The sequence below is a fragment of the Trachemys scripta genome, chromosome 6 (assembly GCF_013100865.1).
Source record: "Trachemys scripta elegans isolate TJP31775 chromosome 6, CAS_Tse_1.0, whole genome shotgun sequence".
Taxonomy (NCBI): Eukaryota; Metazoa; Chordata; order Testudines; family Emydidae; genus Trachemys; species Trachemys scripta.
This window is the reverse complement of record NC_048303.1, coordinates 17,826,499-17,848,243: the sequence shown is the minus strand read 5'-3', so window position 1 is coordinate 17,848,243 and position 21,745 is coordinate 17,826,499. Positions and strand designations below refer to the sequence as shown.

General features: G+C 35.9%; 1 protein-coding gene and 1 pseudogene across 4 annotated transcripts in view; one reads left to right on the top strand and one right to left on the bottom strand.

The window, feature by feature from the left end:
* The window catches only part of WDR7 (WD repeat domain 7), a 340,638-nt gene that overhangs the window by 133,854 nt on the left and 185,039 nt on the right, over nucleotides 1-21,745 (bottom strand). For all 4 annotated transcript variants that reach the window (XM_034773718.1, XM_034773717.1, XM_034773719.1 and 1 more), the window contains one exon: nucleotides 1,040-1,261. In XM_034773718.1, coding sequence (XP_034629609.1) covers nucleotides 1,040-1,261 — 222 coding nt within the window. The remainder of the gene's footprint in view (nucleotides 1-1,039; nucleotides 1,262-21,745) is intronic.
* On the top strand, nucleotides 5,463-5,560 carry LOC117879692 (annotated as a pseudogene).

The following is a 21,745-nucleotide window of genomic DNA, read 5'->3' as shown; positions in this document are numbered from 1 at the left end:
TGATCTATATGAGTAGTCCAATGAAGATGTTGAAGAGGAGTGAGAATATTAAGCTGTTCTGGACTTCACATGATAAGGTTTCTGTCAGAGGTACCACAGCCCTCAAAACCTGTCCAAGATAAGTGAATGCACCCAATGTACATTTGCTCCTATTAGGTTCTCATGAGTGTTAGCATCAAATGATCATTCACTGGCACTGACTGCTGAAGACAGCAATATAAACATGGAAGCTTGTTTCCTGTCCACAGTCAGGATAGGTCCATCAGCACCAGCAGGGCCATGTCCTGTTCTGAACCCAACTATGAAGATTCAATATGCTGTAACAGCACAGATCTTATTGGACCATAGAAGCCATCACATTTTCAGTAACCTTGTCAAACTCTTTGTTCTATCATATTAGAGACTTAAATTCTATTTCAGCTCTGCCAGATAGGATCCTGGGTGACTTAACTGATCCTCCTTCATAAAGTATCAGGGAAGGAAGTAAATTATACTTGCCAGCCCTTACTCAGAAAGAGTTGTGAAGTACTGAGAATTAAGGCCATTCAGTGGAAGCAGTGGGACCAGAACTCATGGTCTCCTGGTTCCTAATCTAGTACTTTTCCCATTAGGCCACATAGGTATTTTTGAGAGGAAAGCAGAAGCAGAGGTATGCACACATGCACTCTTGGGTGCTTATAAATCTACACTATCTAGATTGGTGGAATTTTCAAAAGCACGTTAGGCAACCAATTCCCATTACAAGTCCAACCTTGAAAGAATTCAATTGACTTTAATGGGAGAGGAACTTAACTCCCTCAGGTGCTTTTGAAAATCCCACCATCTATTCATAAACTTCATATATTGCTCAGCTACATATTTCAGAAACAATTTCCTGATAGTCAACATACTAATATGAAGCTAAGTGCTCAAAATTGGTTCCTTTTCCTTACACTATGAAAATGAGATTATTAGTGAACAAGGAGTATTGAAATAAAACCCACTGAATAGTTATGAGATGGTTAAAAGAGCAATGGAGGACACAACATAGAATACTTACAAGTATGTCTTGCCAAGGAATAGTTTGATCCACCACTAGTTAAACCAAATCCCTCAGGAATTTGACTGGAACTGCGTGGCCTCGTCAACAGTTTTGGAGGTTCAATTTCAGCTCCAAATTCTGCTCCAATCACTCCTAGCAAGACAATAGCAGTGGCTTGCTTCCGTCTCTCTTCATAAGATGTAGATATTTTTTTCATTTGTGGGAGACCAGACAGACAACCTGCAATGTAAAATAAAGGGCATTAGGATGACTGGTCAGCAATATTAGAAGTGGAAGGCCATCCCAATCAAATTTTACACATTTATGAGAATTTTTCATATTTATAACAAAACTACTTTTCAGCTACTTGAACATATACCGCTGGGAAAATGTTATTGAGAGTTGTCAGAAAACATCAAATACATATCAAAGGTCAAATGGGAGGACAAAACTGGTCTCTTTTCAATCTCAAGGCACTTGTTTGCTATGCTTACTTCCCCCTACAGGAAAATGTGGAGCCAGACAATTTTTAGATGATTGGTCCTGGTTCCATTTTTTCTCTCAGAGTCCCCAGTCCAGGCTAAAAATTTAAGTACGACTTTCCCCTTCCTCAGTCTTCAGTACCACCTACAGAAAAAAGTAGCATGTTCTTATAGGAAAAGCTGTTTTAGTTTCATAGTTCCTCCAAATTTGTTAATTGAAAAAGAGTGAAAGACTTCTAGGATTCTGCAGTTATTAAATCAGTATTTTCTGGAAGGTGAATTGTGATCTTGATTCTTATTTACATCAGTATTAATCCTGATTTAAGACAAACAGGTTATCTTCACAGAAATAGTCTAGGAAATAGACTTTTTAAAATACATATTTTTTCATATTATAAAAAGCTGCCTGTTATTTAAGTGACCATCCTTTTCTTTTTTGATGATTACTTTTAACCCACCGCACATGGCACTGTGCAAATAATTTTCGATCTCATGATGCTAATTACAGTATACTAACTAATGTGCTTGCTAAAACGAGGGGAAAAGTCTCATTGCAAAATTTCAAATATAGTTATTAATAATCCAATATATCACACACAACCTTTTTATTTCCCTCGAGTACTGCAGATTACCAAATTTGGTGATTTAGTGAGTACCCGCACAACCACAAACATCCCCCCAAAGATACTTCATCATAAAATGTACCTTCTTCATATATTTTGACAACTATAGTTCAGATACACTTATAATAATAACTCATACTACACCACCAATTTCACTGGCATATATCTTGCAAAAGTAATGAAGTCTTAGCTCCCACAGCACTCTGCAATTAAATCTTTGTTGAGAAGTTGGAAGAGACCACCTGGTATACTGTGAGAAAATACTGGGTTTGAATAATGAAGTGTGAATTAGTGAGGGTCTACTATATGTCTAGCTTTTCTAGTGAATTTCATACTACTGTACTGATAGAAAAGTAAATATTACTTAAAAAATAAAACAAGTATAAGCATCCCTATTAGAATATAGTCCCAATTCAGGTGATGTTGTGGCCATGATGGTGATATGCCAACCAGGGGGGGGGGGGGGGGGGGGGGGGGGGGGGGGGGGTAAGAATCTAAAACCTTAACAATGCCAAGGGGGAAAAAAAATCAATAGTCACTGCCTTCCCAGAAAGAAGGATGAAAATAGACTATAAACAAAGTGATACTTAAACATTTAAATTTTTTATAACTTATTTCACATATACATAATTAAGATATACAGCACACAAATGGTACCTGAGATTTCGATACATAAATATAGTATCATTTTATGTGTTTTATATAGCATACTTGGAACATGAAGCAAACCATGCTCCCCTCCCCCAGCCCCAGCAAGAAGCATGCTCCATAACAATAGTTCAAAGGAAAGCTCTATTCTGCAGTTGCACTGATTGTTCTGTCAGCTGACCTCTGCAGAAGGGAATTGCTAACCGCTGCCGAGCTCCTTAGCTGACAAATGAATGATCGCAGCTCCATCTATTTTCACTATGGCCGCCTCTAGCCCAGGTGCTCAGACAGAGAGCCCGGTGTGACATCTTAGATCAAGATGAATTGGCACAAACTCCTGATCCAAGATTGTTTTATACCATTTAATTTAGTTTCTTCCCCTGCTTGGATGAGCACAGCTCTGGTTATGGATTTCTATTCTAATGTACTGAAGCAGGCACTGAAAGAAGCCAATGAAGCAGATGCTGGAGCAGGGGACTGCAGGGATACTGATCAATAGGCAAGGCATTGACCCCAGCCGCTCAGCCTCTGCAATGGCCACTGCTTAAAGAAAAGAAAAGAAAGAAAGAAAAAACACATGTGCTGCTTCCAGTAGGAAATTAAACAACAGAGGCACTTGGTGAATTCCTGCCCCCACCTTGTTGTTCTTCCTTCTGTTTGATTACAATAATATTGAATTAACCCTTTATTGTACCGTAAAGGGTGTATTTTAAAACAAGATCCTTAAAATCATAAGCCACGTCCAATAAATCTGTCAAATTTCACCCCTAAACTAACAAGTAACCCATTAACAGGTGCGTGTCCCATAATGCCAGAATTCTGAAGTTAAAGTTAAACTATCAATCGCCCTATTGCCAGATATTTTAATTATATTCTAAAAAGTAGGCTATTATGCATTTATCTCACAATTTACAGATGAAAATTCATTGTCTGACACTGCCACTCATGGTCTGTATATTAAGCATATAGGAGTTTAAATCTCAGCAATTCTTACAACTGTACTTCTCAAGAGTCTCTAGATTGTAAGAATCTGACTCTTTGTTAACAAAGCAGTAAATGCTGTGACCAAAACAGGGTGAAGGTAATGTAGTTCTGACAGTCTCATTAGCAACTCATTGTACCAACATAAATTGCTCCTTCTCTCTCATCATTGTATTTTTTTTCCTCCTTCAAAGGGAAAAAAAAATCTGAGTGAGCACTTGTTTTTGCCCTTACTTTCTTTGAATTATTAGTAGGAACACACAATTAATTGTAATGATTGCCTACAAATAAACTGACAGCCAAATGGGAGATTTTAAAATGAAATGTCTATAAAAATAGTCCTTTCTACAGTTGCATTTGTCTCATGAAAATTTGGTATTTTCTCACAGCGACGTGCCTCCATTTAATCATGCTAAAGGGTGACACAGAGATCCATTTTCTTGACAGGACGGTTGATCACCCTATCACAGTAAGAAAATTAATAACCTCAAATAGCTCTACATGGAAAAAAGAAGCTACACCAGTGAAAGGAGAAAATGTTCTACATTTTAAACCATATAGATAACACACTTTCTGTATTACACACAAATAGAAGTGACAGATTTCTTCATTTGCTCAGATTTAGCAAAATGAACACATATATTAAAATATATTTCAAAGCATAAAATCTCTTTAATACTAAAACAAAGCCAGTAGTTAACCATTGTCTCTACAGATACCTTAATGAGTAAATATTTTTCTAAACTGTTTAAATAAAAATATGAGTAAAATATTTTAGAAGTTTAAACTGTTTAAAGGGCTGTGAGATATTGATTACTTCATTTAAAAAGCAGTCAGAGTGCAACCACGAGGTCAGGATAAATTTAACAGTTTGAAGCACTTTACTAAATAACTCTAAAGATCATGTTAATTGGCTTTGCAGAGTTCTAGGGTAAAATTAATTTTATCTTAGCTTACAATAAAAGGATTAAAAGACATATTAAGTTCTTCAGGTTTAACTGGAATAGGAATCAATTAATTTGAATTAAGGGTAAAGGCAGTTTTATGAGAGATGGACTACTACCAGATACTTTATATCTGCTATTAGGAACATATTGATGGTACTCTGTTATTGTATTAGGTATTAAAATCTCAGAGAAGTAGATGCTAGGACAATGTAAGGATAAACCATAAGAACATATGTTGCTAATGTAGTGGATTCTGATCACAGAGTGGATGCCTCTTTTGGTTTGAGTCCACCCAGGATGTTTTCCAGCTGTGCCCCCATCAAGTGCCACAAGTCTATACACAGCTGTTATATAAAGTTACGGTGGACTATAAACTTGCATATTTTAGCCATTTATGTAGAATGCTACACATGTGAATGTAATCAATAAGATTTAATCATTATCCATAAACATCTATATCATAATATTCCTCAATGGAGAAAACTAACAAACATCAAGCTTTCAGCCTCTGCTTTCCGTGGCATACCTTGTCATTTTTGAGAGACATTTCAAGCGTGATTATGTATAATGCACATATACAATACTTTCTATCAAACAAAACAAGAAATAAACAGTTTTAACGAGTTTGGTCAACACAGCAAATTAATTAAACAAATGGGGCACAGTGTGGGTGCAGGGGGCCTGCCAGTGGAGAACCCATGATCAACGTTTAAATAGACAGGAAAGACAAAGGGTAGGAGAAAAGAACTATATTACTCATGCTTTGGCAGCACATACTAGAATTGGAATGATACAGAGAAGATTATAATGGTCCCTGCGCAACGATGACACGCAAATTCATTGCAGATGGAGATTTGAGGCACAGCATGATTAAGTGACTTGCCCAAGATCATAGTAGTAAGGGGAGAACCATGCCTAGAACCCAAATCTCAATCCAGCACCTTACCCAAAAAACAAATGCTACTTTCAATTCTTGTATCTATCTCAGCAACTTCTATAGCACCTACCATTAAACACTGAATGCGGTAATTTAGATTTGGAGAGCACTGCCCATAGAGAATGACTTTCAGTGAGAATATTCTCAGGGCACGTATGTTTCATTCAAGAGTATTTCACTCAAAACAAATAAAAATATCCTCCTTGTTTGCCATTATCATGTTCTCCCCATCTTTTACCCTCTTTTCTGTTAAGAAAAGCATATACAGCACAATGTGGCAAAAGCAGAGATTAATAGCAACAACCAATGACACATTTTGTGGATTTGAAATTTTGGAGACAGTTTTCAAAAGATAGGAAGTTTTATAAACCGAATATCTAATAACTACAATGAAGATATGGGATTTTTTACATTAATGTGAGATGAAAATAAATTCTATAATTGCAGTTTAACGTTCACAACAACTGGAAAATCTGAACATACAAAAAGGTTATTTTCAAGCCCCCACACAAAACATTTACACAAAAATTAAAGCTGGGTAATTTAAATAATTCTTCCTCAGACAAAGCAAAACAATTTTCTCACAACATATACATTAACCCAATACATTCGTAACAAGCTCTTAAAAGCGTAACTCACTGCAGATAACCTTTATTGTCCTATTTATATTGCAAATAAATTAAAGTTAACTGCATTTAAAAATTTAGCAAATCATATGCACACAACAAGCACTTTAAATTGATCAGAACATTTAACAGAAAGCCAAATGCCAACTTACAACTTTTCCCAGGTAGTTAGCTCCTAAGACAATACACAATAGAAGAAAATAATAATGTCTACAATATTTCAATGCTTCTCAAACCTTATGAAGAGTTGTTAATGTCTCAAATAAACCAGAACTGAAAAATAATAGTATAAAAAAATACTCAGAATGGGAGGTAGCAGAATATTTGCCACAAGTGGAAAAAGAGACAATATAATTCATTTGATTTAGCCTCCAGAGAGTTATGGTTCCTTCTTTCATTGATGAAATGAATAAAGTAGCCCTTGCTACTATGTACAAATATTCGGAGGGCCTGAAAATTTAGCTATTCATTATGTTGGCAGTTTTCTTCCACTGACGTAACAGACAAAATTCCTCCACAAACCCACCCTGTGATATTTTGGAGTGTTTATTTTTGAACTGGAGAATATTATAGATGTGTATCATGACCCCTGCTGGACTATAAATGTCCTGCCCATGTTTAGTAATTTTATATAATAAAGGTGAGCTGCCTTATTAACCAGATCAAGTTTTCTAATGCTGGGCCTGAATATCCTGTGCATTTCTTTTCTAAACGAATCATGTCCAGATTGCCTAAGTAGAAATCCAAACTAGCTCAAACTTTAAAAGAATCAATACCATCATTGTCACAAGATTTTACATCATTCTCTCAATACTTACATAAGTCCTAAGTAATATGGGTCACTTACATATGGATGTCAGAATAAACACGTTGTCACATTTTCTTAGGTGTCACTTTCTCCTAAGAGTTGTTATGGATTCTACACCACCACTATCCTAATTATGGAGATAAACTTCTACTTTTTAAAGTCCTTTACATTTATATTACAATTGTCTATTGATCTTAGTTGTAGAACCTCAACCTACAACTATTTTACCTTGGGGTAATTATGCGGACTTCCATGGAGTTACTGATATTTACATCAGTGCAAGTGAGAGAAGAATGAGACCATTAGTGTATCCACAGAGATGTCCCCAGAACTGGTTTTCTATACAACTTATTATGATGACTACTTTTTTGATTTCTAATTTTGTTTTAAATTAGTTTGTAGCTTGATTGTCACCATAACCTTTAGAATGCAAACCAATACAGTGCTATCTTGAATCTAGAAGCCTGACAACAAACGACAAAAGAGGGAGGAACTTCTCAGTGATTGTTAACTCTGAAGCCCAACAATGTTAATATATACTAGCACTGTTAAACATTTAATGGCTAACTGTAGTAAACATACGTCTTATGTGGGTGCACCTATCTGTCATGTCCTGACAGCACATTCAAAAGCTTATGCTGCATGATAAAAGGTTAAAGGTTTAAATGGGTAAACTACTATTTTTTTCCTTGATCCTCAAAGGAGAACTCTCCTCCTCTACTGCCAATCAATGGACTTCTTTATTCTTTCTTTCCCCAACATTAAGAGACTGGATTGGATTCTCACTAGAGAAAAATCAATGCCAGTCCTTGTAAAACTGGGGTAAATATGAGGTGCTCCCTCCTCAGAAACACCTTAATCTGATACTTTCATAGCCCCCTCCACCCCCCCATTAGGCTGGCCTGGGGATCAAGCCTGTGAATTAAACATGGGTCTCATGCAGTAGTTTAATGCACTAACTACAAGGCTACCAGTCTGGCTATTAAACAGTCTTTTAATTATTCATATAATTAAGGTCAGTAGGTAGTAAGAGTGAAAGAGTAGTTTACCATATAGTCATTTATAATGTGCTAGACTCCTGTGGCACACCTTCTAGAATTTTGTGCGTTTCATATAAAACTTGCCCAGCAGAAGTACAAGCACTTCAATTTAAAAATCTAATTAGTGTTTTTAATGATTCTCTTTGTTTTATATATAGATAGGGGCTACTAAAATATCACACACTGGGCCACGTGGAAATAAGAAAAAAAGCAAAATTTCAGGTTTTTAAAGAAAAATATCTTACTGCAGATTTTACCAAACTTTTCTGAAGTTGGTAAAGTGTACAATTTCTAGAAAGGAGATTTGCATATTTAGATAGCTTGAGAGCACTCAAAACACCATTTAAAAATTCAGTTTATGAAACATTAGTTATGAGATCAGGGCAGTGGCATATTTTTCCCCAAAAGGAAGAGTAATGGAGTGGCAATATTATAATATATTACAAATATACTATAATATTTTAAAAGTCAAGATTTTTTCTATTTAATTTTCATTTCAAATCATGTACAGTTATTTTATACTTAAACATTTAAAACGTACAGAAAATTGCAATATCTTTCTTTTGCAGGAAACATTCTATGGGTTAACAAGAATAACCATTTATATTAATAATACACAGAATATTTTTGTAACATTTACAACAGAATTTTTTTAAACAGCATGACTTGCCTTTTTGAGGTGCCCATGATTTGGACACCAGTTATATACTAACCACATAATGAAGCATCTCAAACATAGCACAGAATGTTAAAACCTCTTATGGTAAAACGAAATACTGACCAGAATACTAGAGTGTATTCTTTCTAAAAACAATCATGCAATCATTTACATCCACCAAGAAAGCCCCAGAAATGAGCAGAAGGTACCTTAGTTTAAAGTTCTAATTTAAAGGGCTTTGTCTCTAACAGCATAGACATCCACGAATACAAAGTATGATCGGAAATCTTAGTATGGGATTAGAACCCATCTGTAAATCCTTATGATTCTAGTGAGTTCATTTCATCTTATTCATTACAGACTCCTTGAAATAGGTGATTGCAAAATTCAATGTCTTTATTCATGAGTTAATATTGAAATATTCATATTTACGTCTGTTAGCAATTTCATAAGTCTGTAACCAAAACATTTAAGGGTAGCTAACAGCAACCATAAGGGTTAAGACACTGATTTTCTACAGCATAGCTGCTGCTATTCTAAGCTGATAATGTGTTTAAATCCACACCAATGAAACCAATACAACAGTGTTTTATTCAAGGTGAGACCAAATAAACCTGTCTGAAGCTTTGAGAAATAGCCTTTGCAGTACACTTTGAGTCCTAAGTGCCTTTCAGTCCAGGGATCTGTCATTAAATAATCATTAGCCATCATTCATTCTTCCTAAAAAGCTTAACATCTAAACTTGTTCAGCATTCACTAAAGTGTTACTATAGACTACCAAGTACTCATTAGCACTTAGTGATGTTTATACCATTCTCTTTAACAACTTATGGCCTTGTTACAACATACCTTGGAATATCATGGTTTCACTGAATGCACAATATATTCATAGCTTCCAGGTATCCATGAAGATTAAATGATTTGTTTATGGTCTTGTCAAAATAGAATACTATTTGTAATCTTATATTTACTCATATATTTACGGTTTACTGAAACTGTTTCATATCTTATTGCACATTGTCAGTGATTCTTAACATTTCCTAACCTCAGTTTGCCTCAATCTTCAGATTTAGACCAGTGACAGATGAGATTTTAATAACTGTACTAATCTATCCATGGATTTCTATTGAGATTCACTCTGTTGCCTGTTTTGTTACAGGTAACACGGACTTGGACTTTAATTGTTGAATTATAATGAGGATGCACTATACTAATCACAACAAACTAATTTCACCTTTAACTGCAAAATACTGAGGTTGTTATTGTCGGGCACTGGCTATCCCTAACAAGATACAGCAAACAAGGATCAAAAATTAAATATTTATTTAATTCAGAATAGCATGTTAAGCAGTAATGTTTCCTTTTTGGTATGTACAAATATACAGTTGATTGTTTTCTTTCCAGTTAAATTAACCCTTTCTTTGCTCACCAACAATTTATTTGGAAAGTATGTGTGTTGGAAATTCCCTATTCATTTTTAAAATCCAAGACCACAAATTAATTATTATGCCTTGCAATGTTTGTGTCTCTCTCATTGGTAAGTTTGACTAAGTGATCATTACATTAGTTTAATATAATTCTGTTAAAAGCCGTATAATGTCAGATTTATTTAATGAGTTGAGAATTAATTTTAAGTATGCCTGTGCATTGTATTTATTATGCTACCATTTGTTTATTTTACCATACATTTATAAATTATAAAGATTCATAAATTATACAAATATTTACTGTGTGATGATCTTGTAATTTCAGTTACTAGATAAAATTGTGCATCTGTATGCAGCATTTAAAATTCCATAGATTTCTCAGTTTTGTGCTGTAATATATTAGAAATCTATAGCTTATTTCATCAATATCATCTGCATAAATGTACAAATAACATACATAAAATCTTAACCCTCATATAATTGCATAACAGTAAAAATAATATTAGAAATAGAATAATATACATAAAATATATGCCTCATAGAACTGGGATATTCTGAGTATGCGGTTCTACTGTAAATAAAAGGAAATTCTATTTTGTTTCTATTAAAGTGAAAAAGAAATCTGGCCTACTTTCCCAATGTAAACTGTAAAGAATCCATTTTGTCTAGGACAATTTTTCACTGGTCTACGCTCTGAGAAAAAGAATCATCTTCATCCATTTTATGCTCCTTGAAATTCAATAGAGTGAAATATTCAGTCATAAAAAGAATGCTACAGTACAGAACAACAGTCTAGTGAATAGCAATATACTATAGAAAATAAAAATATCTACCTAGATATATATAAATGAATTTTCTATAGGTTATAAGATTAACAAATAACAATAATTAAACAATATCTTGCGTCTTAGAGTTATTAGTATATTTAAACATACATTAAACAACAAATGGCAGAGTTAAATATCTGAGTAACCAAACCTAGAATACCTTCTCTTGCTTTCTTTTTGAATTAGTAGATTAATAAAATTATATTCTTACAATGTGACAGTATTTAAACTGATATGAATATTGAAAAATGAATCATGAGGTATACTACATTGATACTAGAATTTCATAATATTTTTTTCTTGCCAATGCATCAGTTCTGGTTACATTAAAAACACAGCTAGAAATACCAACACCTACAACTTTAACAAGGAAACGAAATATTACAAAATAATAGTTAAAGGTCACTTGTCAGCAAGTTTTGTGTCTGAAAAGAGACTAGTTAGTTTGCATGTAGTTAATAGCTAGACAATAAAAAATAAAAATGTTTTCTCAAATGCTTTTAAAGATATGTTAGATTAATTGTTGTTAAAAATAATTTATAAAAACCAAAACCAAACCAAACAAAAAAAAACAAAAAAAAAAAACAAAAAACCAAACTTCATCACCTGATCAATAAAAGCAATTCATTCTCGAATATCAAATCTCTCTGTACACAGGTAAAACATCCAAATGTAAAATTCAGATTTATAGTGGCTTTACTGAAACATGGATTACTACTTTCTTGAAAAGGAATGTAAGAGTAAAACTATTTTAAATTATAGTCATTTTGAAAATGAGTTGCAACCTATCCTGATTCTTTAAGAATAGATCAGGTTCTTACTAGAAATCAATGAGAAGGCAGGTAAAATTAGATAGCCATGATCTGCCAGGAAATCAATAAGAGATACAGCAAAATCAGACTCTAAGTTCTATGTTTTTTAGAAACTAAAATTCATTTTTCCTGTAAGCAAAATTGTTAAAAGTTAACAGCAGAATGAATACTTTCAAATGTCATTATACAATTTTAGAGACAAGGTGGGTGTCTCTCTACTACCCTAGGACCAACACAGCTACAACAACACTGCAAAGATCATATAATTTTGACTCATCCAGCTTCATAAAAATGTTTTTTAAAATATTTTATTTTTTTAAAAAAATCCCAGTTTTAATATGATTAAAATACATTTCTCCATGGCTTGTTTGACTATATTTCCATTAAGTAACTTAAAATGCTTAATTCAATCATTTTGACAGTGAAATGATCCAACCATTACTACACACAAATAATAGGATGTATTTATTTTTAGGGGGGGGGTCTCATCACAGTATCTGTAAATTAATTTTAAGAAAATTTTTACCTCTACGCAAATGAAAACTTGAAAGGTAAAATTATAAAGTAAAAATTGGGTGCCAAAGTTGTGACATAAAAAGGGAAAGCTGAATACCACCACAGGGAAGCAAGGCAGAAATATATTTAGAATCATTTAACAGTATGGATTAGCAAATTAATAAAAGAAAGGGACATTCAGAGTTGTATATGTAGCTATAGTTCAACCCACCTAGTTTCTCAAAAGTAATAAACAGCAGTTATATTTAGTGATAGATTCTCAGCCTTTTCTTAAAGCTGATTCTATATTCCTTGAACACCAAAATTCCCAGTGATATCAGTGAGAGTAAACTGGGTATGTAACAAATAGAGGGAAGGGCCTGGAATTTATTTTCCATGTGCAAACATGTAATGTAAATACACAAGCAAATTTTGTGGTCTATTATGCATACATATTTTTATTAATATAAAAATGTGACTATTACATGCGACTATACATTTCTGTATTATTTAACCTGTTATATTAAAGCATGGAATATTTTATGGGGAAATACTGACTGACTCAGAAAAAACAAAGAAGAGCTTTACATGTAAAGTTAAATATTATTGGCTAGTATGTCAGCACAAATATTTTAAGATTCACAAGTAGTAATAGGTACATTTTTAGCAATTTCTTGATTCTTTAACGCAATATTCTTTAGCATGCATGTATATTTTATTATGATTACAAAGCATTGAATCTCCAATTAGGTTTCACTTTCAAACAGTATAATCAATAGGATATGCTTTTCACTTTCTGGTTTACAGCTGTGTATTCGTATTAATTATGAGAAATGAGTATATACATCCTTACTCAGAAAAATGCAGAAGAACGTATCATTTTAGACGTTACCAATACATTTATTTGTTTAGAAGTAAAAGCAAAAGAAAGCCATCAACAAGGAAAGCACAAATCAGCATCAAAATTATAACAGGCCCTACTGTATCGCAGAAGCTCAATACTAGACTGCAGCTGCTGGAGGAACTCCAGAGAGAGTTAACCTGATGTGATAAAAGGCTTGACAAAGCAATTCTGACTGTGCAGCAATGCTAAGTTGTGGGCTAATACGAGAACAGGGGGCCCAATCGGTGTCTTTCAACATGCGCAATTTACACATGGCTTTATCAATAGCCCTAGTGCTGAATACAGAACACACTCTATTTGGCTTTCAGTCAATTAAGCTTTAAGCTGTCAGCAAACAAGACTTTTAAGTTAATTTTGAATCACCGCGAATCAAGTTGAAGGTTGTGAAAGGGCGCGCTCACATGCCGGCATGAAAAAAGCAATTTAATTGCCTCTGAATAGCTATTATTATGCTGCAATTGACCTACTGAATCTTAGATGATCTATTTATTTATCAAAGTGCAACCAAAGACTAGTAAAAGAATTAAATTTATGAGCTAAGCTTTTAAAATTTTGCATAAGTAGGTAAAATTACACATTTCTGTGTACAATATAACAGATCAAAATATTAGATTATTTTATGTTCAACATGTTTTATTTAACTTACATTAAGTGACATTGCTTATTTAAAGAAAGAAAGTATTGTAAACTTAAACTACAGATATCTGAAATGTAGAAACAAATAATTTTCAATACAATTATTCCAATTACAGTTAATATCTTTTTCTCAACTTGAGTCAAATGGACTGTGTATAAGTAGGCAATTGCTTTAAATGACCATAACTTCAAAAATAGAATGTATTTAACTTTGTAGAATAAGAAAACAGCAAAAAGTACAACTATGAAAAATCTAAGATTAGACTTCTGAAGTTACAGCTATAAAGTTTGTGTCAGAACTTTATTTTTCTTGATGTCAAACAGAGTAAGAAGATTGATTAGTTTAAATGTATGTCATAGGAATCACCATTATGAATTTTTTTTGTAATTTTATAAGTTCTTTTCACTCTGTAATAGTAGCTTCTTGGGAGTTTGCTAGATTATAGACTTCATAAGGAAACAGATTTTTATTTCAAAGCACTTCAGAATGTGCAGAACTTTAAGCACTAAGGTACTCCCATAACTTCACTGGAGTAATCATATGCTTAAAGTTATGTATACAACTAAATGCTTTGCTGGATCAGGGCCTAAATTTTTCCTTTTGCATTATACATACATAATGCTCTATTATTTGACGGTTACATAAGTACTAGGCTATATAAGCAAACTTTTTTTTTTAAAAAAATAGGAAGAAAAATCATTGAAGTATTTGGACTGAAAATTCAAGCACAATTAAACTATTTTGCAAAGAGAAAAATGAACATTTTATCTGTAAACATCAGCTGGGTTTTTTAAAAGATGCAATGGGTACAACAGATTCTTCTATTGCAGGATGGTACAAGGAGTTGACTAGATACTATATTATTGGGAAGTTCAGTGTTGCATGAACACCTGCTATATTCTCACAGAGTCAGAACATATATGGGCTTTTGAGGTTGCTCATTTGGAGTCTGGGCAGCAGAGAACCCCAAATAATGTCTCAAGACCTAAAACACTAATTTGAAATCTGAATTTAAACAAGCAGAGTTCCACAGCATATATCTTTGGCAAGGATTGAGGACTTAGATTGTAAACTCTGTGGGGCAAGGAATCAAATTCTATCTGTATTACACAGCATCATGCTATCTTTGTTGCTATATAAAATATTATTAATAACTAAAATCTGATTGCAGAATTTTTATAATTGGTGATATGTGACCTAACAAGAACATGGCTTAACTCATTGTGGAATATGAAATTTACAGCATTGCAACGTGAAGGGAAAAAACCTTACTTGTAAACTGTGTACCTCTGACCTGACATTCCCTGGAATACAAAATCCCAGAATGCTTTTAAATAAATAAATAAATAAATAAATAAATAAATAGTAGTCACTTTTCAGAGTAGAATCACACTTTAACAAATCGCATATTTCACTCAACAAAATGGTGTATCATATAACACGTTGGGCATCAGGTCCATGTAAATGATTTAATATGTGATAAAAAAATTGATGATCCAAAAGTTCTATTAGAACTTTTAGACGCACTCAGGACAAGAGGCATTTCCAAATGTAAATTTGTAGATTTTAAAGATTTACTGACAATGTTTGTCTCAGACACGTAGGCACTTTATGTAAGTTAATACCATTAAGATATTGGATATTTTGCATAATGATGGGAAAACAGCTTCTCAAAGTCTGTGGCCTACCCTTACATTTACTTGTCCCAAGAGATTCTGCCCTAGTTCTCCAATTCTAGCCAGCACAGGTGATCTACGGTTGCCAGGTGTCCTATTTTCAACTGGAACACCCGGTTGAAAAGGGACCTTGGCGGAAGAAGTCTGGTCAGCAGCGCAGTGGGGCTAAGGCAAGGCTCCCTACCTGCGCGGCTCTTGGCAGCAGCGGCATGTCCCCCTCTGGCTCCTACACGTAGGGGCAGCTAAGGTGCTCTGTGCCCCAAGTGCCAGCTCCGCAGCTCCCATTGGCCAATGGGAGCTGCGGGGGCGGCTCCTGCGGACAAAGCAGCGCACACCGCGCAGAGCCGCCTGACCACGCCGCCACATAGGACCCGGAGGGGGAACATGCCACTGTTTCCGGGAGCTGCCTGAGGTAAGTGTTGCCTGGAGCCTGCACCCCCCCCTGCACCCTAAACCCCCTGCCTCAGCCACAATCCCCCTCCTGCCCTCCAAACCCCTTGGTCCCAGCCCGGAGCACCCTTCTGCATCCCAAACTCCTCATCTCCAGCCCCACCCTAGAGTCCACTAAGCTGGAGCCCTCACCCCCACACATGCCCCAACCTCCTGGCCCAGCCCGGTGAAAATGCGTGAGTGAGCAAGGGTGGGGAGAGCGAGTGAGCGACAGAGGGAAGGGGGATGGAGTGAGTGGGGGCGGGGCCTCAGAGGAGGGGCAGGGCAGGGGGCGAAGCAAGGGTGTTCATTTTTGTGCAAGTATAAAGTTGGCAACCCTAAAATGATCAGACTGACTCAGATTTAACCTGTTTACACTTAGTGTGAAATTGCAGAAAATCCTGAATGATTAACCCACTCTTGTTGTGACCCAAAAATGTGAATTTCCATAGATGAAAAATCTGGCAGAAGATCACACCTGTTTCACTGCAACTCCTGCATATAACAATTCCACAGTTGCACTAGCAGGAATAGAAGCAAAATGGTTATGAGAACTATATAATCTGTATTTCAAATCAGTAATTTTCTTCACTTGTCATCTGTTTATACAAGCTCTGATCCAACCTCCACTGAAGTCAATATGAATCTTTCAACGGTCTTTAATGGGATTTGGTCCAGGTAGCTCATAGCTACAAAGAAGGCTGCTGTACATCAGAGAGTATCTTAATGCCACATCTACTGCACATGTATCTAATTTTAACCTTGTGTTATAAGAACTGCCTCTGGAATTCTTCTGCACTTCACTGCCAATTTATGTAGTACATGTTAATAGATTCTACTGGGACTGCCACACAGAAAAGAAAAAGCAGATCTCCCATCGCCAAAGAGTGAAACTCCTATTTCATGCTGTGTTGTCTGAGTGCTATATTTCAGTGTTTGGGCACCACAGCTGTGAAATATGGCCTTTCTTTAAAATGTGAGAAAAAGCTCAGACAATTTGTACCATATTTTAACCAACAGTATTGCAATATGAAAATTAACTAACCTAATGTACTGTGATTAGAGGCATTATCACATCACAAACCCACCTTCCAACAGCGATTTGTTCATGATGATCTTGAAATCAAACCAAACTTTAAAAATGTCCTTTCCAAACCAAGAAAAATAATCTTGCCTTTCCTCACCTGCTAAAAAGTCAGAGCTTGTCTGATAGCTGCTTATTGACCTTGTTAAGTGAGGTGAATGTCCAATTCTAGTTCTTATGGACAGGATTTCCTATTACAAAAATCATCAATCACAGTTGGCCCTTGGCAGTCTCAGCAGAGAGGCTAGGGAGGCAGTGAGCATAGACACTTTACTAGCCTATCACCTCTTGAAGTGGGTCTCTCCATATCAGCCTAAAAACTATTTCAGGGCTTTGGGAGTAAAACTGTACTACTACTGCTGCCTGTGCGGTAAGTAATATGTGGGTAAACAAGCCTTCCGCTTTCAAGCACAAAATTCACTTTAAAAATAATAACTCACTAAGAAGGGCACACACACATTTTGTTTAGAGTATTTGTTTAAAAAAAATCTGAAAAAGGTGTGATATTTTACAAATATATAGAGAAACCGATACGATACATATGATATATTTCTGCATTCTAATGGTATAGGAAACCTCTTATATGCTTTGATTTTGATATATCCTGCTGTGTGCATAACCTGAAATTTCACAACTATGCATTCTGTGTGTATGCCTATAAATTAAATAGGCATTAGAAAGATTAATCTAATTAGCTGACAAAGGCTTAATTGTGCAGGCCTCTAATATACAGTGAGGATTTGTCAGGTCACATTACCCTCCCTAAATCCACAACACCTATGAAAAGGGAGAAATAGTGGAAAACAGGATCTTTAAAAATCACCATTTTGGGAGATGGTCATTAAAAAACCCCTCTTTCCCCGCCCCCTCCCCTATTTTTGCTGCTCTGACATCCATTTCCATGGAAACAGCAACGTCCAGTAGAGGAGTTGGAACTTTTGCAGGTTCAGCTGTGGCTGCAAGTCTGAGGGATACACAATTCTCTTTACTTTTAAAAAGGCCTAATTGTAAAATTAAGAAATCAAAAAGACATTTTATGTTAGACATGAAAAGGCTGTAAAACTTCAACTCCTCTTGCCCTCATCCAATTCCCCCTCATTTGCTTATATTGTGCCTTGGATATTAGTTACCACCCTGTTAACAGAAATTAACCACAATCACAACAACAACAACAACAACAAATGGCAGAGAGGAGAGAAGAGAAGTAGCTAAGCAAAAATTTTAAACTTAGTTTTGCTGTTAGCCCTGAATTCCATGGGGTTTACTGTAGTAAAGGAGGGGGATCTGACGCTATTTAATCAATCATCATGGAGTTGAGATGCTGCCATGATTATAAATGTGCTTATTTAAAAGTAGACAGACTAAGTTACACAATTTTGGGGAAAGAGAATTCCTCTCAACATTTATGAAAATTATGTAAATAGGTTAAAGATCTCACTGCACATTTTTAAAAGAAAGTCAGCTCCAGTACCTCTCTTCAAGTCTTCTCTGCACCCACAAAATGGATTTTAGAATTGATTAGGTCAGGACTGCCACTAAACCCATTATTATATTAAATGCTTATCTATTTAAAATACTATTTCCCTACACTGAAACAAAAAGGGATTTTCCCACCTAAAAAGAAGAAAATATAAATTCCACATTTAGAATAAGCAACATTTCTAAACTAAACAAAAAAGGCAGGGTTAACAGATGCTGTGTTTAGCATCTGATTTCTTAAAAGCTAGTTCAAAATATTTCTACTTCTGAGTACAAAATGCATAAGGTGTTTAAATCAGTATTAATTAAGGGAACCGCGGCCAATGGGAGCCACAGGGGTGATGCCTGCAGGCAGAGGCAGTGCGCAGAGCTGCCTGGCCATGCCTCCGCCTAACAGCTGAGTGAGGGGGATGTTGCCACTTCCAGGGAGCCCCCCAGGTAGTGCTGCTCAGAGCCTGCCTCATGGTGCCCCATGCCCCAACCTCCTGCCCCTCCCACACCCAAACTCTGCTGCTGCTGGGGTGGGAGGCATGGAGCCAGGTAGAGAGCCTGCCAGCCCTGCCAACTCTCCCGCCAGCACCAGCGGGTGTCTCAGGCCATGCACTGCTGGCCACCCCACTCCCAAGCAGCCAGGCCGCCCTCCCCCAGCACCCGCGGGGCTCCCGGGCAACCCACTACCCAAGTTTTATTCACTGGTATTTTTAGTAAAAGGCATGGACAGGTCATGGGCAGTAAACAAAAATTCATGGCCCATGACCTGTCCATGACTTTTACTAAAAATACCCATGACTAAAACATAGCCTTAATCATCACCATGTAAGCTTTAAAAAATTTTAAGTATTAAGAGAACAACTTTAGTGTCCTGAAAATCCTGTTCCCTAGGAACGACCTAGTAAGCCAATCCTAAAATCAGTAATTGCTGATTTTGCTCAAAAATGTGAGTTAAAAAATAAAAGATTAAAATAAATAAAACCTTTTGTTTTTTGCCCTTTATAACTCATAGCATTTTTTAAGATTTCACAACAGTTGCCGAAGCAGGAATCAATGAGAACAGGCAAACACATTTATTTAAAATGTGGCCAAAAGGCCAGAACTTTATTATATACAAATTTAACCCTACTGGCAACAGGGTCCTGATACTGGCTGAAAAAGGTGAGGAGGCAACAGCAGCCACTTAACTCACTTCACTGATACTGCCCTGTCACCATCTCCCTTCAATACACATACTGAGTTCTGAGTGTCCTGTCTAATCAGGGATTAATACATTCCATCTAATAGCAAAGCCTAAATTAATCTACATTTCTGAACAACCAACTGTTCATGGAGAGTTTTAAACCTTTAAAACCTGCACCTGAGTTTCTAGCAACAGCACATATGCACCAGCAACAGCATAAATGGCAGTATAGAACACACTCAAGTGTGTCATGAAAACCTGCTCAGGTCAGTCTACTGCAGTGTATCATACCAGAGAATGAAAACAGCCCTGAAAGAGCTCCAGCTGTTGCAAAATGCATCAGCCTGCCCACCATGATGGGGTGATATGCCCACATGAGCATATCACCCCTGTCTTCTGGACACTACATTGGCTTTCCAATGAACACCAGATCAAATTCTAGGTTCAGATCCTGATTTTCAAGGCTTTTAACAGGCTGGGGATGAGGCTACCTCGGGGACTATTTCCCTCGGCAGCCATGACCTTCCATGGCAGATGCACTCCTCAGGAACAATGGATTTATCAACAACAATGATGAGACTTGCAAGAGGAGACAGCTTTTCCTGCAGCTGTCTCCCAGCTTTGGAACTCTCTGCCTTCTGGACAAAATATAAGAATCAGCTCTTCAAAGCTCTCTCACAATAGTAATGTCAAAAACAAGTATTTTTTAAAATGTCTATACAACCTTCCCTCTGCCATCTGACAGGAAAAAAGGAGACGAGTCCCAAAGTATCAACGTTAATTAAACTAAACTACAGTCAATCAAATATTAAGCTACTCTGGCATTATAGCGGTAAAAATAGATAGGCATGTTTTTCCATTAGTAAGGGCATTTAACCCTTGTCTCCTTGCCAAATTCCAATCTACATAATTAAATTTTGCATATTTAAATTTCCAACATTGTTCAACTGAAACTATGTGCTACTCTATATAGTCTTAAATAGCTTCCTCACACTACTTCCATGAAGGTAAATCTCTCTCTTTCTCTCGCTCTCTCTATACACACACACACACACACATATATATATTTAATTTGTTTTTTAAAAGGGTTACTGAAACTACCCAATATTTTAGTATGTGAAGTACTGAGCAACTCAATCTATTGTGCAAAACTTCACGTTGCAAAGCACCAAATCAGCTTTGAACTGAACCAACTCAGTTTAAGATACAGCAGAAAGCAATGCTAATCTAATACCAAAAGCCTTACCTTGGCAAAATCCATTCAACCTACTAAACAATATTTTTTTTCTCTCTCAAATGGACCAGTAGCTGCACAAAATAGAGGCATGGTCTTTTAGAACCTTGTGATTAACCTGCCAGAGTCCTACATCAAAGATCACAACTATGGATGTTAGGACGGAGTGGCCAAATCATGTTATAATCACAACTGCTGAGAAATACCGCACACAGACACAATTTTTGTATAAAATGAAGTATGCCAGCAGTGCAGGTATTTCACTGCAGATGACAATATAACCTCAATCCAACCTGAAGTTTTACCTAAACACTAACATAAAAACAGTTTGGGGGAATACAAATTAAACATTGTTTGCTTCTCACTGTGGGCCAAACAATTATTTTAAAAACTGTGTTGGAAAATCATTTTCCAGATCCAGTTTCCTAACATAGTTTTAGAAGAGTTTTGTCAAATGCACAATGACCAGGCAACATGAGTACAAACCAATTTTTAACCACTGTTTATTTCTAAGGAGCAATAAAATTATGTGTCATAAACAAAGAATTTTTGTTGTGGTGGTGAAAGCCTTTGTCACCTCCTGTCTGGACTACCCCACTACAATACTGCGAGGTATGAATCCATCAACCCCTAGGAAATGCACTAGTATAGAATGCTACAGCACATCTCCTCAGCAACATGGGTTACTGTGATCACATCAAACCGGTCTTCTGCTCTTTACACCAGCTTCCCACAGAATATCAAGTCAAGTTCTCTACCCTTATCTTCGAAGTGCTCAATGGCCTGAGCCCGGCAT